We start from the raw sequence: 15,771 nt of genomic DNA, 5'->3' as shown, positions 1-15,771 counted from the left end.
AGGAGACATCATGAGCATGTTAAATTACCAACATAAACACTGCAGCATCAAACAAATTCGATATAAGATAAAAAAGCTACAAGAAAAGCTCATTTCACAAAGCAGGAAATGCTCCCAACAGTAAGCTACTAGCCACAACCCATTACAAAACATGAAAAATGATCTAAACCAATCACTTTTTCTGCTTTCTATCAACATGGCCGAGTTGTAAGATAAAAAGAAAGTGAAAATTCTCTCAGTGCTGCCAAAGTCAATAACTTTCTCACCCAGGCTCTTGGGCAGGAGGTTCTTGATGAACTCTGTGTGATCTCCAACATGCAGCACGCTGTAGACGCTGGTGTTCATCAGCTCCTCCTGCTGGTAGCGCAAATACTGGCTGACATTCTCCGACACAAACACTATGTTGCCTTCCATGTTGACAACAAAGAAGAAGCCGTCCAGGGCCTGAAGGTGGATGTGAAGACAGGATGACAGAGAGAGAATAGAGAGCCAACAGAAAACATGAAGGGGAAGAAAGGGAAAATGGGAAGAAGACAAATTGGGAGAGACTCACGTTACAACTCAGTTAAAGTTTAGATGGATATCTACTACAAATAAATGCTAATATTCTCAAATACCGAGCATGATTCGAGGCACCGCAGCACATCCCAGTGACCGCCGTGTGATTTTTTGTGTATTTTTTCTTTCATTTTCCACCTTAATGCACAGACTGTGATTTTTTTTCCTTTAGCACACCCATGTTTGCACAAAGGTATCCTGACACCGGTGCAGAATAGAATATAATGGAAAAAAGATGTTGCTTGAATTCTGTTTATCTTACAGATTCCAGGCCGACACCTCGGTGCGCGTTGCTGCTGGTGAACGCTATATATAGCCTGTCTGTATGTGTGGTCAGGCTCCGCCCCTCCTTTTCTAATCTGGCTTTTCACAAAGGTATTTATACCTCACCGGGTCCCATGTTATACGTCGTCACATACCCGTGCATACACACACTCACACTCAAGTAGGTTGGATGACTGCATTAGAGTTTGTCACAGAAACTCTTATCAGTCTGTGTCGCTGCAGGAAGATGCTCTAAATTGTCAACATACATGAAATATTTGCAGCCATAATGAGGTCAGATCTCCTTTTTTAGCATTTGCATTTTTGCCCTATTTCAACTGCTGTGACGATAGCATGAGAAACCAGTGAGAAGCTCTCATAATCATTGTCACAGTACATAAATTTATGAAGCACTAGATTAGTGAATTGAAACTATTCACTTGTCCTCAGTTTTGGCAGCAGCAGCAAAAGCAGTAATCCTTTTTGGTTTTACCATCGTGCCTACAAATAGCTTGTTTTGATTATTACTGATATGACTGTCATGGCTGTCATTTTTTCCCCCAACACATGTATTGTAGCCACAAACTGTTGGTTGAACCCACCTCCAGCATCATGGGCCCAAGAGTGTCTTTATCAATAACACCTTGGCCTGTGGACGAGACGTCTGCTTGCTGCACCTCCTCTGCATCGGCCACCGGAGCCTTTTCTGTAACAGACATGACAAAATTTCATCTCCGAGTCAAGAAAGATCTTCTTGTTCAATGGTTTCAACGCAAGGCTGTAACGACTTGAGATTTGCACTCCTCGATGTTACTGTGGGCAAAAAATCTGTAGAAAATCATAGTTATCTTCAGTATACACTTACTGTGACACACCTAATCAATATTAAAAGTATTGATAAGGTAATAACAATAATAAAAATAGCCTACATTCCTTTACCATCCAACAGGGAACAGATCAAGAAAAAAACTGCACGAAACATTTGAAGTTATTTAATGAAGGCATGACTCATTGATGATGGAGCATGTCAGCAGCATCAAAAGGAAAGCTTGTTTCCAATGAACCAGCTCACTGTATGTGTATCAGAGAAATATGCTCATTTTCTTGGAAAACTATCTTGTCAGACCGAAGCTTTCACTGTAGCTCTCCCTCTTAGTGGGTATTTTATTTTCACAGAAAACACTGACAGTATTGTTTTTGTGATGATGAAGCCTTCAGGCAAACACACACCCACTCAGAGACTGTTTTTTTTATGTACACCAAGACCTTTCACACATTACATTCTTTGGCTAGTCCTTACTCTAACCTTGTGCTTATATAAACTCTAAACCAATCTTCCAGCAGCACGATCCTGTGTAGGTTTCAGTGGTGGGGATGTCGCGGGCAGCAGGTATCACTACTCTAATGCCTTCTACATTTTACACTTTCGTAGCCATACTAGAGGCCAGTCTCCACTCTCCTCCCTGGTTGTACCACTGGACTGTTAAGCCTCCCATGGCCCCATTAGACCACATAGCTGACATTCCTGTTGTGGGACCGGAGCTGTACAGAGTCATCAGCCTTAAACCCTGTCACAGAGAGCCTGGGGTGGCTCTGCAGTGCACGTTGGAGGGTATTACAATAGTACTCAGCATTTTTTTTTTTAAATCAATAAATATGTTACACTCCAGTTGACACGATCAATTTATGCACTCAGGTTTGGACCCCAAAGCCCCAATTTGCACGAAGAAGCAAAAGAGTTATTCTGCATACCACTGCCTATAAATTAAGCTTACATAATCAAAATAACTTTCAAGCTAAACATCACAGCAAAAACACTCAATACTAGCAGTCAAACTTGCATATTAACAGCTGTGTACTATACATAATGCAGTATGCAGTATTGACGAACGCACAGCTCATTAGATCTAAACAGCTTTATTCAAGCCAACACCTTAAGCAGCAGTTTGAATAATGAGACAACTTCAGCTAAACAAAGCAGGGTGGGAAAAAATCCATCTCCCATCAAGTGGGTGAGATTCCATTTTTCTAAATGAATATAAAATGTCTAATATATGGTTATATACGTTTTACATTAAACAAAGCAGGCTGCAAAAATGTGTCACAATAGAAAAGAACAGTTTTCTTTAGCCATGTATTAAATGCAGAATTTCCAAATATCTTGGTGGACAACGGATGATGATTACACCCTTTTCATTGCTAGTTAACACTCTTTAAAACAAACCCATCCTTTGCACTGGCTTATTTAGCTTAGGAAGCTGAGATTTGAAATAATTAACTGGTTAATTGAGTAACAGACAGGAAATTAAGTGCCAACACAACTGATTGCTTACAGTAAGTCATTACTAAACATAGAGATGGATGTCACCCGCTGGTTAGTGAAATCCCCTTTGTGGAGCCTCAAGCAGAGCGTTGTTTTTTTTTAATCACTCGTGTTTTTGCATCTGAGTGAGAAACCAACGACACGGCACGCTCATATGGTAGTGCACGCTCACTACACAAATACTCATCATCTAGAATTTTACCCTGCAGTAAGTGTAAATATGAGCTGTGAGCCAAAGAACATAAACACACACCTTGTCGCCTGACTATCATGAATGGGTACGTACAATGCTATTTTCTCACCTGTTTGTTTCTGTGAGCTTTCCATCAGGTGACATGTGACATGTTTTTTTGTCTGAATTCATAACTTTTGTGTGAAATCGACCTCAGCAGGTCAAAAAGATGCAGACAATAGTGGCTCTCTGAAGTTGACCAGGCAGCTGTGTGTATTATCTGTTTGTATGTGTGTGTGCGTGTGTGTGCTTATTCAGCTGTTGTTTTCAAATGCAAACTGCGCCATGACACATGGACACCAAGTGGCTGACCACAGGAACTAAAAGAGGAGAGGGGCCATGAGAAAATGAGTGATGAAGACAGCAAAGATAAGAGATAAAGATATGGGCAAGAGAGACAAATGGAAGTACAGAGATAAGACAGAGGCTGTGTAGGAGACATGAAAGATACAACAGGTTAACAGAAAGAGGAAAGGAAAATATAGAAAATAACAGAAGAATAAAAGAGTGTATAAAACAAGACAAACAAAGAAGAAAGAAGAAAATACAAGGAAGAAAAAAGGATAAAAAAAGAACAGAAATGAAAGGACAAACACATGAAAAAGAAGATAAAAGGATGAGGAAAAAGAGTGGGTAAAGCAAGCTCGGGAGGGAAAGAAAAGAGGAGAAAGACGAGGATAAGGAAGGATAAAATTACATCAAGGTTGAAAGAGTGAATAAACAAAAGGGAGAAAAGAAGAGAAGAAAAACATGAAGAAAATGACTGAAAGGAATTAAAGTAGACCGAGGAAGGGTAAAAAAGGAGATAAGGACATAAAAGAATTAAAAAGGAAAGGAAAGAACCTGGTAGGATGAAGAAATGAGGGAAGAAGTGATGATGAAAAATGTGGCGTTAAAATGAAATGACACTGTAAAAAGGGGGACTCGTGTTTTAAAAAAAGCAACGGGTGAAGACTGAGATGTGGTGAGAAAAGTTGGGAGATAAAGGAAGAGGGCTAAAGGGAAGACGTGCAGGAGCTGAGGAAATCGTGAGACTGTGATGAAGGCAGGTCTGCCCGCTTTCCTCTGAAGACTCACATCATGTTGGTCAGTGTTACATAACAGCCCTGCCTCTGTCTGTCTGTCTCACCATCATCACACACACACATTGTCATTATTGAGTCTGTGTTTACACTCACATTTCCTCTCTCCGCATCGGTCTGTCGAGTCTACTGCAGGTCCTAGAAGATGGGGACTTACATGCAGGACGGAGCCAGAGTTTTTGTTTTTCAAGACTTAGGTGTTATTAAAGTTATGCTAAAAGACAGTTTTGTGCTGACAGTTGTCATTAGTGTGGTTTCCTTTTGTACAGTTAAACACGTAAGAAGAGCAGAAAGCCATTTCAATAATTACATGTTCAGTTTATGTGCTTGCAGCACTTAAGTTGTTACAGACTTAATATTATTTATGCTTCTTCACTTCCAATGTCAACGCTTTCCTCAGGCAATTGTTCCATGTTTGTGACTGTGAAAACATGAATAGACTCTCTTTGATTATGAAACTGTCATCTGAGAGTTTGATCTTCCTTGAACTTCCTGCTTTCGTTAGAAGGTGAAATTTTCTCAACTTATCTGGACTCATTAAAATAGATTGCTGAACAGATTCTCTCTTAGGCACTTCCAGGCACTGGTTTTCACCAAAAGGAGTAGTTGTTATTCTTAAAACATTTATTATTACACTTGTATAATACAATTTCTGCAAACATGGTCTTTTTCATAACTGTCCTCATCATATTCTTCTTCAGGGCTTCTATCAGTAGTCTCTAAAGTAACTCCTACCAAGTCAGGGAGTTTTTTTGGGGATGTTAGGAGTTCGTTTTTTTTAACGTGTATAAACTGGAGTCGTAATTAAGGCAGATGAAACTATTCAGCACGTGTGCTGTTAACTTTGAGGTTAACTGTGATTTGGTACTTTTCTTCACAACAGGAACATCTTTTGCTAGAAATTCTCCATCGATTGTAGTGTTGTACTTACTTTGGAGATATTGTGACTTCTTGTAAATTTCTGTAATTGTAAAACTGGTTAACGACCAAAAAGATAAAAACGGAAATGCTGACAAGTCAAAAAACGAGTGTGTGGCTTTGCTTGCCCTTGTTAATGAGCTGTTCATCATGACTCAGCTAGCTATCGGCTTTTCTTGCCTTCAGTCATTAATTATAAATGCTAGCAGGCTGGCTTTAGGGATAAACTGTCTATCTGACAGTGGCACTGCCATCTTGACAACCACTGAATGGAACTGTCACAGGAGGATAGATTCTAATGGCTTTGGTAATGGCCAGACTTTCCCCCCAGCTCCACCAGCAGTTAGTTTTGACTATTTGACTGTTGTTTGTAATTACGTTGGGGGATCCCCTGCCTTTTCTTCTTATTTGTAAATGTACATTTGAGAAGTTTTACGGACAAACACCCTGAACGCTGGCAAATCAAAAACATCTGGGTGTCTTTGGTTTTCCAAGCACAAGCGCCAAAGCACATTTATTAACATTTAGTTATTATTATTACACAAGAGCATATCCTCACCCTGCTCCTTGATCTGCCTGATCTGCTTCACCGTCTCCTTGAGGATGGCACATTTGTCCGGCTTGACGTTAAGGTCGTCCATGTCGTTGATGTTGGCAAAGATCAGCTCTGCCAGTTCCTCGATGTACTTGTTCTCCTGCTCCCGGTTTCTCCTCTCAGTGCTCCTCTTAGGGCTGGAGGATAAGGAGGGAAATGACGACATCATTGAAAGAAATTAATGAAGTCAAAACCACAATAACTGCAACGGTGCTGCGCTGTATGATAATATAGCTGTGATATAACAGCCGAGGACTTTGCTGCACCGTGCAGTAATCTTACACTGAGTTTCCAAAAAGGTTTCTACATATCCGAGAGTTACTCGCGTGCTCTCCATACTGACTACTTCTCTTTTCGGAGACAAAGAGACACTTAGTAAAATTAAGTTCTTAACCTCCGACGCAACATCAGTGTGTCCTCATTATAGTCTGCAGCGTACCATCAAACAACAGTTCATTCAGTCAACTTGTGGTATACAAAGATGCTGCAGCAGCATTTTTCTATTGTGACCCACATTAATCACTCCCTTTTCTTCTTAATGAGCCATAAACTATCATGCCATTTATAACTACTTACTTATTTATTTAATAATGTGTCAAAAATCTAACCAACCAAAATGAGGAGCTATATAATTAATAATCAAGTGTTCTATAAGGAAGTAATAAGGCTTTAGTTCTGATTAATTGTTATTGTCATTTATGTATTACAGTGTATCATGAGGCTGTGTGGTGGATAAAGGTTTTACCTGGGCCCCAGGAGGTCTGACTGACAGTCCTTCCTCTTCAGAGAGTCTCCCCCTCTGGGGGGCTCTGGGGTGTCCCCCCTCCCACTACTCATCTTCAGCAGATATCAGCACCTGGAGGCAGAAAAGCAAACCCGTGCAGATTGTAGTTAGAGTTTGGTGTTTAGCGTGCTTATTGTTACATATAAAATTGGTAAATAATGCGTACATATAGCCCTCTGGAGTGTACAGGTGGATGCTGGGGTTATTGAGGAATTGAAGAAGACTGGGATGAGAATTTAGACCGAGTATGCTCTCCATATGACACGAGGAATGTGAGACACGCTATGAGTGCATGTAGTGGTGCAGATGGAGCTGCCTGCCTGGAGAACTGTGGCTTGAAGGCTTAACTTCATTTAAAATCACCATAAAATAAAACATAAGTTACATGTTTTGGCATAAACAGCAACTATCAAATATAAAGGTACAACAGTATAATAACCACGGACTTGTTTAAGCAATACAAAGGTAGATCAGTTACTGGAGCTGCCTGTCATAATATTTAAATTCTCACAGCAAAAGTACAAGCCTGAAAAACTATAGAGTCCTTTGGACATTTATGTGTTCATGATTTCAAACGTATCCAAAGTGTTTACAGTAAATCTCAATAAACAAAGACATAACCTCGATGCGCCAGATTGAAGCAGCACAAGTGCAGCTGAGCACCGTGGACACGAAATCCTTAAAAACTGACGGTGAAGAGTGCTCGTCTCACTCCTTGATGAACTTCACTTCATTATTTATAGGCAAAAGTCAATGCGTTGAAGATGTACACACACTGCATTTTGTATAATGAGGGAGTGCGCTCGTGACTCCCGAACACAATGTGCTATTGTAAAGTGCCCGCAGGCAATGTGGGAGGCCCAGTGGGAATACAGTAGGTGTCAATAATTACTTCAGTTAGAAACAGCTAATTCATGTAGGCATTCACTGTTCTTACATGAACATTTATGGTGTTTGAGTCAAAGGCATTCAGTAGCAGTCATAATGACGACAGCCAAGTTGTTTAAAGAATATTTTTGCCATCTTGAAAGAATTGGGTAAGACCGAAAAGAAGCAAAGTATAGACAGGTGGAAAGGCATTTAAATGAAACACTTCTTGGCAGGGAAAGTTACACCATATGGTCACCTCATGTGGCTAGACCTACAAAACACTGCTTACAAAACCCTTGTTGGCCTAACATGGTCAACTCTCTGATTTCTCCCTCAGTTTTACTTTAAATTACTCAAATTGCAGATGTGTGTTATGGTAGCTGTTTGGCGCTTAGTTCTGTTTTCCAAGAAACGGTTAAAAATTGCTTCAGGTTCAGGCCTTTCAAAGGACTGGCGTGTCCTTTTTTGTTAATATAACACAGGTTTGGAGTTGAGGTAATAAAAAGGACATACTGATTACAAATTGACAGAATAGATGTGACAAACATCTGTTATCTTTAACAATCATTTGCAGATGAGACAGACTCCAACAGTTACAAGCAGGAGCAGAGGCAGTGTCTGTTAGGACAGTCGGGCTTTAAGGCCTTTCAACGGGCCAGCCCATCACCTGACTATTACATAACAGGCCGTCAGAGGGGCTGATACTGTGCAGATAAAGGCAGGATAGAGGGATAAAGGAAAGAAAAACAGCAGGGAGGGAGATGGAGAGTAAAGAGAGACAAAAACAAAAGAAACCTATAAAGGAAGAAATAAATAAGGGCCTGCAGAAACATTTTCTCACACAGCCTTCAAGCTGGCAAGTGCAAGTGTTGCAGAATAATACAAGTGGAAATGTATGGGGTAACAGGAGGAAGAAAATAGGAGGAGGAGCATCTGCTGTTCTGAATTAGCAGGCTTGAGGAAGGAGGAAAATATATCCCTATTACACCAAGAGAGCAGAAAATTATCAATAATGTGATTTTAAAAAAAGTAATTAAAAAAAAAAAAATCAAACAGTCAGTTTTTGCCAAGTGGTGTCTTTGGCTGTGGATGTGGTGATAGTTCCCACAATGCATAGAGAGCCCTTGTTAATGAGCTGTTATCATTGTGATTCAGCTAGCTATCAACTTTTCGTGCCATCAGCCAATTTTTAGAAAAGCTAGCAGGCTGGCTTTAGGAATAAAATGCCTGTCTGACAGTGGCACTGCCATCTTGACAACCACTGAATGAATTTGTCTCAAAAGGACTGATTATAATGACTTTGTTTATGGCCAGACTTTCCCTCCAGCTACACCAGCAGTTCCTTTGGACCGTTCAACGTCTGTTTTGTAATTACTTTGTAATTACTCTTCCATCTACTACTACCAACATGCTAGACTACATATAGCATTGTACCTGCTAAATATCAGTGTGCTAGCAATGTGACCATTCGACTGTCCTGTTATTAGGCTACAAGCACCACCAGAGCTGTGGATCCTTAGCCGTCCTATGATTTGTATAAATGTGGAGGAAGAAACACACATATACACTGCAAAGTTATTAAAAATAGAACGACATTAGCGTCCCTACTGTAGGTTACATGATGACACTTAATGGTGGGTGATGGTTGCTGATTGATGACTAGAATATAATTAAAAGAGCAGGTCTACGTGAAATACAGAAGATTTCAGCAGTGATGAGGGTCATGGTGAGAGACAAACATCTCTGTCCACTTGGCCACCGTAATTACCCTTTCTAATGCCTTCCCATACACAGGCATTAGACTGAGAACACGCGTCATGTCTGGTAGCCAGTAAGTTAAAAATATAACTTAGACTACTTTTTTTGGTCAGGTCAACCATGAGAAAGCAAACAGTCTAATAAACAAAACAGGAATTTGAAATTTTGTGCTGCCTTCTGAGTCAAAGCAGCTTTTTGATATCTTTTCTGAACATGAAGCAGTTCAAAGAAAATCTATTACCCATTTTGGCTCCTGCTGACTTACATCATTAAATTATTGAATTGGGGGTCAACAACTTTGGGTTTTTTTTGCTTTCGTTGCATCTGTCGTTTGATGGAAGATAGTTTATTAGCTCTCTATAGTATCAATGGCATCTTTGTTCCCTTTTCAGCGTTATAGGTCTTCATTTTCAACTCACTTTCATTTATATAAAGCCAAATTACAATAGTCACCTCAAAAAACCCACCAATCAGATCACCCCCTATTAGCCAGCACTTGGCGACAGTGGGAGGGGGAAGGAAGAACGCCCTTTTAACAGGGAGAACCTGCAGCAGAACCAGGCTCTGGGAGTGGCAGACATCTGCCATGGCCAGATGGAACCAGAGATTAATAATACCTGATGAATAAATACTCTGTGGTTTATAAACTCAGAGTGAAAAAAGGTGAGTGAAGCAGAAACACACAGTGCATCATGGGAAGCCCCCAGGAGCCCAGGCCTATTGCAGAAAACCTAAGGGAAGATTCCAGGTGACGTGATCTAGCCCTAACTACAAAAAAGGATAGTTTTAAGTCTAATCTTAAAAGAAGTGAGGGTGAGGCTGGTTCCACAGAAGAATGGCCCAAAAGCTGAAGGTACTGCCTCCCACTTTACTTTTAAATATACCACAAGTAAGCCAACAGTCGTAGAACAAAGTGCTCTACTGGGAAGGTGCGGTAACATGAGGTCTTTAGGATAAGATGGGGCCTAAAAATTCAAGACCTTGTATGTGAGGAGAAGGATTTTAAGTTTCTAAATTTGACTCTAGATTTAACAGGGAGCCAGTGTAGAGGAGCTCATATGGGAAAAAGTTTATACTTTCTAGTTCCTGTCAGTACTCAGCAGCTGATTTAAAGTTAGCTTTGCAAACATATTTTGCTAACACGAATTGATGCCAAGTTGATCAACTCTCACGTGGCATATGCAAATGAACAGAAAGTCATTTGACAATACCCACTTCTTTCCTAATAGTGTAATCAGCATCCTAATAAACAAGGAAATTACAACGTGTGAGTTAATTACTTGATTGTCAATCATTGCTGGAGATATTTAAATTTGAACATCAAGTACCAAAACTAACCTTCCACCCTCGAGCTGTGCAAGACATCCATTTACTTGGATTAAGTAGGAAAAAAAGGAAACACCTCTCTAAAAGTTAATTAAACAAAGGTTAGCGACGTCAAGTGTGATGTTAGTTTCAAAACAAAGAGTCTTATTATGTTCAGCGGACGGTGAAGTTAACGTTATCATCACGAGAGTCCAGCACGCTAACCTCAAAAGTTGATGAAAGCCTCGCTTAAAGATTCAGTCAATCAGAGAAAGGCACACACACACACACACACACACACACACACACAAAGTCACTTTACTCCTCACAATCAGCTTCACTAAAATACTTCAATCAATGTCTGAAGTACATACACATGTCCAAATCCACAAGAACATCCATGAGACATGTGGCATAAAAACACAGAAAGACACACACACAAACACACACGTGCACACAATGAATTAACACTAATGTAGCCTGCGACAAAAGCCTTTACCCCGCTCAGCCCGATACTAATGCAATCAGAGGAGCCAAGAGCTTCGCAAAGTGAAGCCATTTAAAAACAATTTGAGAAGCAGAGAAGAGCCAGGGCCAGAGGGTCAAACCAGCCATTAAGAAATTAAAGCTGAGGATTGATCACTGCCTGCTTAAGTGGACCCTGTCTCCAGTAGAAACCACGGCTCCTCAGTTTCTTTGTTTTCAGTTTGTGGGGATGGGGGTTACAGAGGTGAGTGCAGGGTGAAGCTTTCACTTATGTGTTTTTGTTGTTTACTTCCCTTACTTATTTTTAAAGAAGAGGAAACGGACACATCTGTAGTCTCTGTTTAGTTTGAACAAAACACTGGGTTTAAATCTCTATGTCTGCAATCAGATGAGTGGATCAGGGGCATTATCATTTAGTTAATACAAACTACCTTTGCGGCCTTCAGCTTTCCAGGAATTTCCCCATAATTCCCACTGTGCAACAGAGGTATAGAGCATGTAGGTATTGGATTGCAACCACATGGAAATCAGGTGGGAAGAAAAAAAGATGAGCGATAGCACACCCGACTCCCATTTAGAAGTAAACAAAAATAGCACACTGAGAAAAAACCTCTGGAAAATCTGTTACTACTGTAAATTAGAGATAATTACAAGACCTGTTGTTCAGCAGGGAATGGCTGGGAAGTCAGGAGGATGCCACAATCACCATATGCATGACAGACCTACTCTGACCAAATGATAGTTGTCATGGAAGTAAAACGCACTATGGATTGTTATTAAGGTAATGAGTCATCCCCAGGCTTTAGTGTGCAGACTAATTGAGGTTTTCAGCGTGTAACAAAAAAAAAGAAAAAATAACAACGACCACGCAGTCTTATGCAATGACTGACAGCACAAAATTAAAGCTAATGTGGTTTTTTGTTTGTTTTTTTGCAGGAATAGTGGAAAACCTGCATGTTTATTCTTAATGTCCTAATACATTTACTGTGCAAATGTCAGAGTTTTTATCCCCAGAAATTAATTGAGTCCGTCAGTTAATGTTACGCACAATTTAGCTCGCCGTGGGTGGCTACTCTATTGAAGCTCCTCCTGGAGATCTTTGCATTTTGTGAAAAGGTTTTACATCTTACTATAATGATCATAAAGTATGCATGCATCACTCCTCCCAGACACATTAATCCATCCGGATTCAATTCATTTCATGTATAAAGCGCCAAAACACAAAAAGAGTCACCTCAAGGATGAATAATTAACATATATGTGTGTAATTTCATACATTTGCGAAGCATATAAGCATGGTAGGTAGTACTATTAGTAGTTATTATACTCTCTCTTATAGTACACCTTCAAAAAGGTTGATGACAAAGGATGATATTTAAGACTTTACACAAACCTTTGACCCTGAATCCTCCCTTAGTTACGCTGCAGTAGGTCTAGGGTGCTGGGGGCTTCCCATGATGCACCGAGTGTTTCTTTTTTACTCACGATATGTTTATTCACCACTCTGCATTTAATCATTAGTTATTATTCATCTCTGGCTCTCTTCCACAGCGTGTCTTCATCCTAACTTCCTCCCCTCACCCCAACTGGTTGCAGCACATGGCCGCCTCTCTCTCAGCCTGGTTCTGCTGGAGGTTTCTTCCTGTTAAAAGGGTGTTTTTCCTTCCTACTGTCACCAAAGTGCTTGCTTAAAGGAGTCAAATGATTGTTGGGGTTTTCTCTGTTTTCTCTGTATTATTGTAGGGTCTTTACCTCACAATATAAAAATGCCTTGAGCCAGTGTCTTCCTGATTTGGTGTTACATAAAACTGAATTTAATTTACTTTTTATTCCTTGCAGATCAATATTAAATTTTATTTTCAAACCTCTAGAAATGAAAAAAATAAATAAAACCGAATAATTATTTTTATGAATGCAACCTGTGAAGAGGAGTCACAGCTACAAATGCAGTACAGTCCACTATAATAGAAGACTAGTACTTCAGTGCCTTGTTTCCCTACTACTGCTAGTGCAAAAACAAAGAACTAAATGATGAAAATCAGTATCAATTTAGCAATCAGACACCAGTGGGCTTGACAGAGGTATTTGGTAGTAAGGACCCTCCTCCCTTTGGTGTCTGTAAACTGTTAAGGCTGTTGTCTAAAAGCCAGAAAACCCACAAACATAAAGTAGATTTAATACCCTGCTGTAGCTGGATTAAGAACACTGGCTTCTCCCACACTGAAAGGCCTGCGACATATGCACAGTGAGCGTGTTTGTGTATGTGGCTTTCTACGTGTTGGCGTGTCCACGTCAACAAGTCCAATCTCTTTATGTACATCGCGGCTGTTTGGTGCCACGGTGATGCTGAGCAGGTGACTCTATGGTTGGCTCTTCTCCAGTTACTGGTGACAATTTGTATTGTGCATATCTAGCTTTATTTCTCTGAGTAGCTACAATATTTGCTTTCAATAACTATTTAGTCATTTCAAGTAACCACTACCTTAAATGACCAAATAGCTTTTGATTTACTAGAAAGAGTCGCCACAAAGAGAAAGACAGCAGTGGATGAACTGGTACAGCTGCTTTCTTTTTTGACGCCTGAGGCTCGTTGGAGCCGAGTCAGCAAATATTCAAACAATATTAGACTTTCCAGAAGGCTGTTTAACTGAGCTAACACAAATCAGCACTAACACCAGTTACCAGTTAGACTACACATATGTGCCAAAAAGGATAGATTCTACAACACGGCTTAAGGATGATAACACACAGGTTCTCTGCTGAGCTTTGCAGATGCACACATACTGCTGCCACTTAGGGAAATGGCCATGATACATGGAATAACCGGTTATGTGGGCTATTCTTGTTCATGTTTGTTCTTTTGTTGGTCATTAGCTTTGCTGCATTGTAGTCTAAAGTCATAATATACAAAAATGTATTTGTAGTGTAATGAAACTAAATGTCAAAAACTATATAAACTGTCCATCTTTCTTGCTTGTTGCACCTTTGTGTGTTAAACTCTGTTGTCGTTCCTTTTCTTGCTCCACTAACCTCTCAGAAAAGAAGCATTTGAGAGCATAAGACCATATGAAAAAAAAACCCCTAATGTGTGTCAACAAATAAGAAGAAAACAAACCTAATTAGATTGATGTTAAATTTCAGTCCAGTAATGATTAAACAAACTCTGTTTTGTTTGTTTCCTCAACATAAATCATATGTGACATATGTATATTTGATACAGATGTCACACTAAGTCTTATTTAAGAAGAGCTTTTTTATTTCCTGCTTATATCAAGCCTTACATCTTAATTGGATAGTCCATAGCATAGCTAACATTACGACACACATGGATATAGCTAAAGAGCTGTTCAAACAATTTAGGTCATAATACTATCCAACACCTCAATCAACATCCTGTTGGAAGACCAAACGAAATCATCCAACAGCATCGTCTTGACAGCTCCAACATGTCGGTAAATCTTTAGTTTAATTCAATAAATATGATCGTTTGTTGGTATAGCTAATTCACCTCTTGCAAAATATTTCCTCATGAAAGCGAACAAGAAATTGAAACATTATGAAATTTTCTCTTTTGTTTTCTTTTTGTAATTCTTCTTTTTCTTTTAACATCAAAAAATCTGTACATCAAAGATTTGAAATCCCAGAACAGATGCTGCACCTCAAGAACAAGAGGAAAAAACCCTATGAAAGGCTTTGAGAGGGTTGCACAGTCTGACTTCCACTTCAGCTTTCACAGTGTTGTTTCTTTCCAGTGTATCCATTACGCCCATGTAGTGGATGCAAATTTGACACGAGTATACGTCTATCCCTACAGCCGGTTTTCCACCTGAACACACAGGAGTTTCTCAGCCAATCAAGCCCGTCAAACATTTGGTCACAGTTACCTCTCTTGCCACCTGGTTGCCCAGACCTTCTTTTATTGAAGTGTCAAAGTTTCCAAAGACTTTTTGACGCTGTTGTGTTGGAATGAAAAGCAAATGCCTTTCTGTGTGCTGAGAAGTGAGTCCCCGTAAAAACCAAGCTGTACAAACTGGCTCACTTCAACCAGCACTCCTTTTTTTGTCTAAATAATCACCCCCACCACCATAGCTCAGCCACCTTAGCTCAGTCTTCTTTCTGTTCCCCCTTTTTTTTTTGGCCATCTTCAACGTCATCACATCAACTTGAGAAAAATCTTGTTGTTACTAACAGATTACAATTAGAATGATCAGATCAAATTTGAACTAGAGTTAAATAGCAAATTATCTGCACATCTCTGTCTCTATAATTCTCCCAAAGTTAGAAAAGGGAACAAGAGGCAAAACAAGCAGAAACTCAACTGTATTGACAGAAACCCAAGAAAATCAGCTGAGTGAAAGATGATCTGATGCAAGTGCCGTGCAGAAACGCCAGAGTAATTATCATAGCATCAAAATGGAGGGACATTAAAAATAATAACTCTAAATAAACTGTTCACAGATGGCTTGTTAGCTGGCTAGATAGCCAGCAGCTGCTCATTACTCGGCATGTGCAGCTTCATGTAATGTGAGAGCGTGATCGATTATAGACAGGAATCAATAACATTGAACATGCCTGCCTGGATGCTAACTCAATTGC

The 15,771-nt window shown here is 39.8% G+C and overlaps 1 protein-coding gene across 4 annotated transcripts in view; it reads right to left on the bottom strand.

The window, feature by feature from the left end:
- Positions 1 to 15,771, bottom strand: part of LOC102205918 (nuclear receptor coactivator 2-like) — a 50,136-nt gene that overhangs the window by 16,934 nt on the left and 17,431 nt on the right. For all 4 annotated transcript variants that reach the window (XM_005740737.2, XM_005740739.2, XM_005740740.2 and 1 more), the window contains 4 exons: positions 6,718 to 6,828; positions 5,937 to 6,109; positions 1,425 to 1,528; positions 267 to 444 (listed from right to left, as the gene is read on the bottom strand). In XM_005740737.2, the coding sequence (XP_005740794.1) occupies positions 267 to 444; positions 1,425 to 1,528; positions 5,937 to 6,109; positions 6,718 to 6,809 (547 nt within the window). In that variant the 5' untranslated portion in view covers positions 6,810 to 6,828. The remainder of the gene's footprint in view (positions 1 to 266; positions 445 to 1,424; positions 1,529 to 5,936; positions 6,110 to 6,717; positions 6,829 to 15,771) is intronic.

This window comes from Pundamilia nyererei, unplaced genomic scaffold (genome assembly GCF_000239375.1).
Source record: "Pundamilia nyererei isolate P.nyererei 1_Seehausen unplaced genomic scaffold, PunNye1.0 scaffold00103, whole genome shotgun sequence".
Taxonomy (NCBI): Eukaryota; Metazoa; Chordata; class Actinopteri; order Cichliformes; family Cichlidae; genus Pundamilia; species Pundamilia nyererei.
This window is presented reverse-complemented; position numbering and strand designations above follow the sequence as displayed.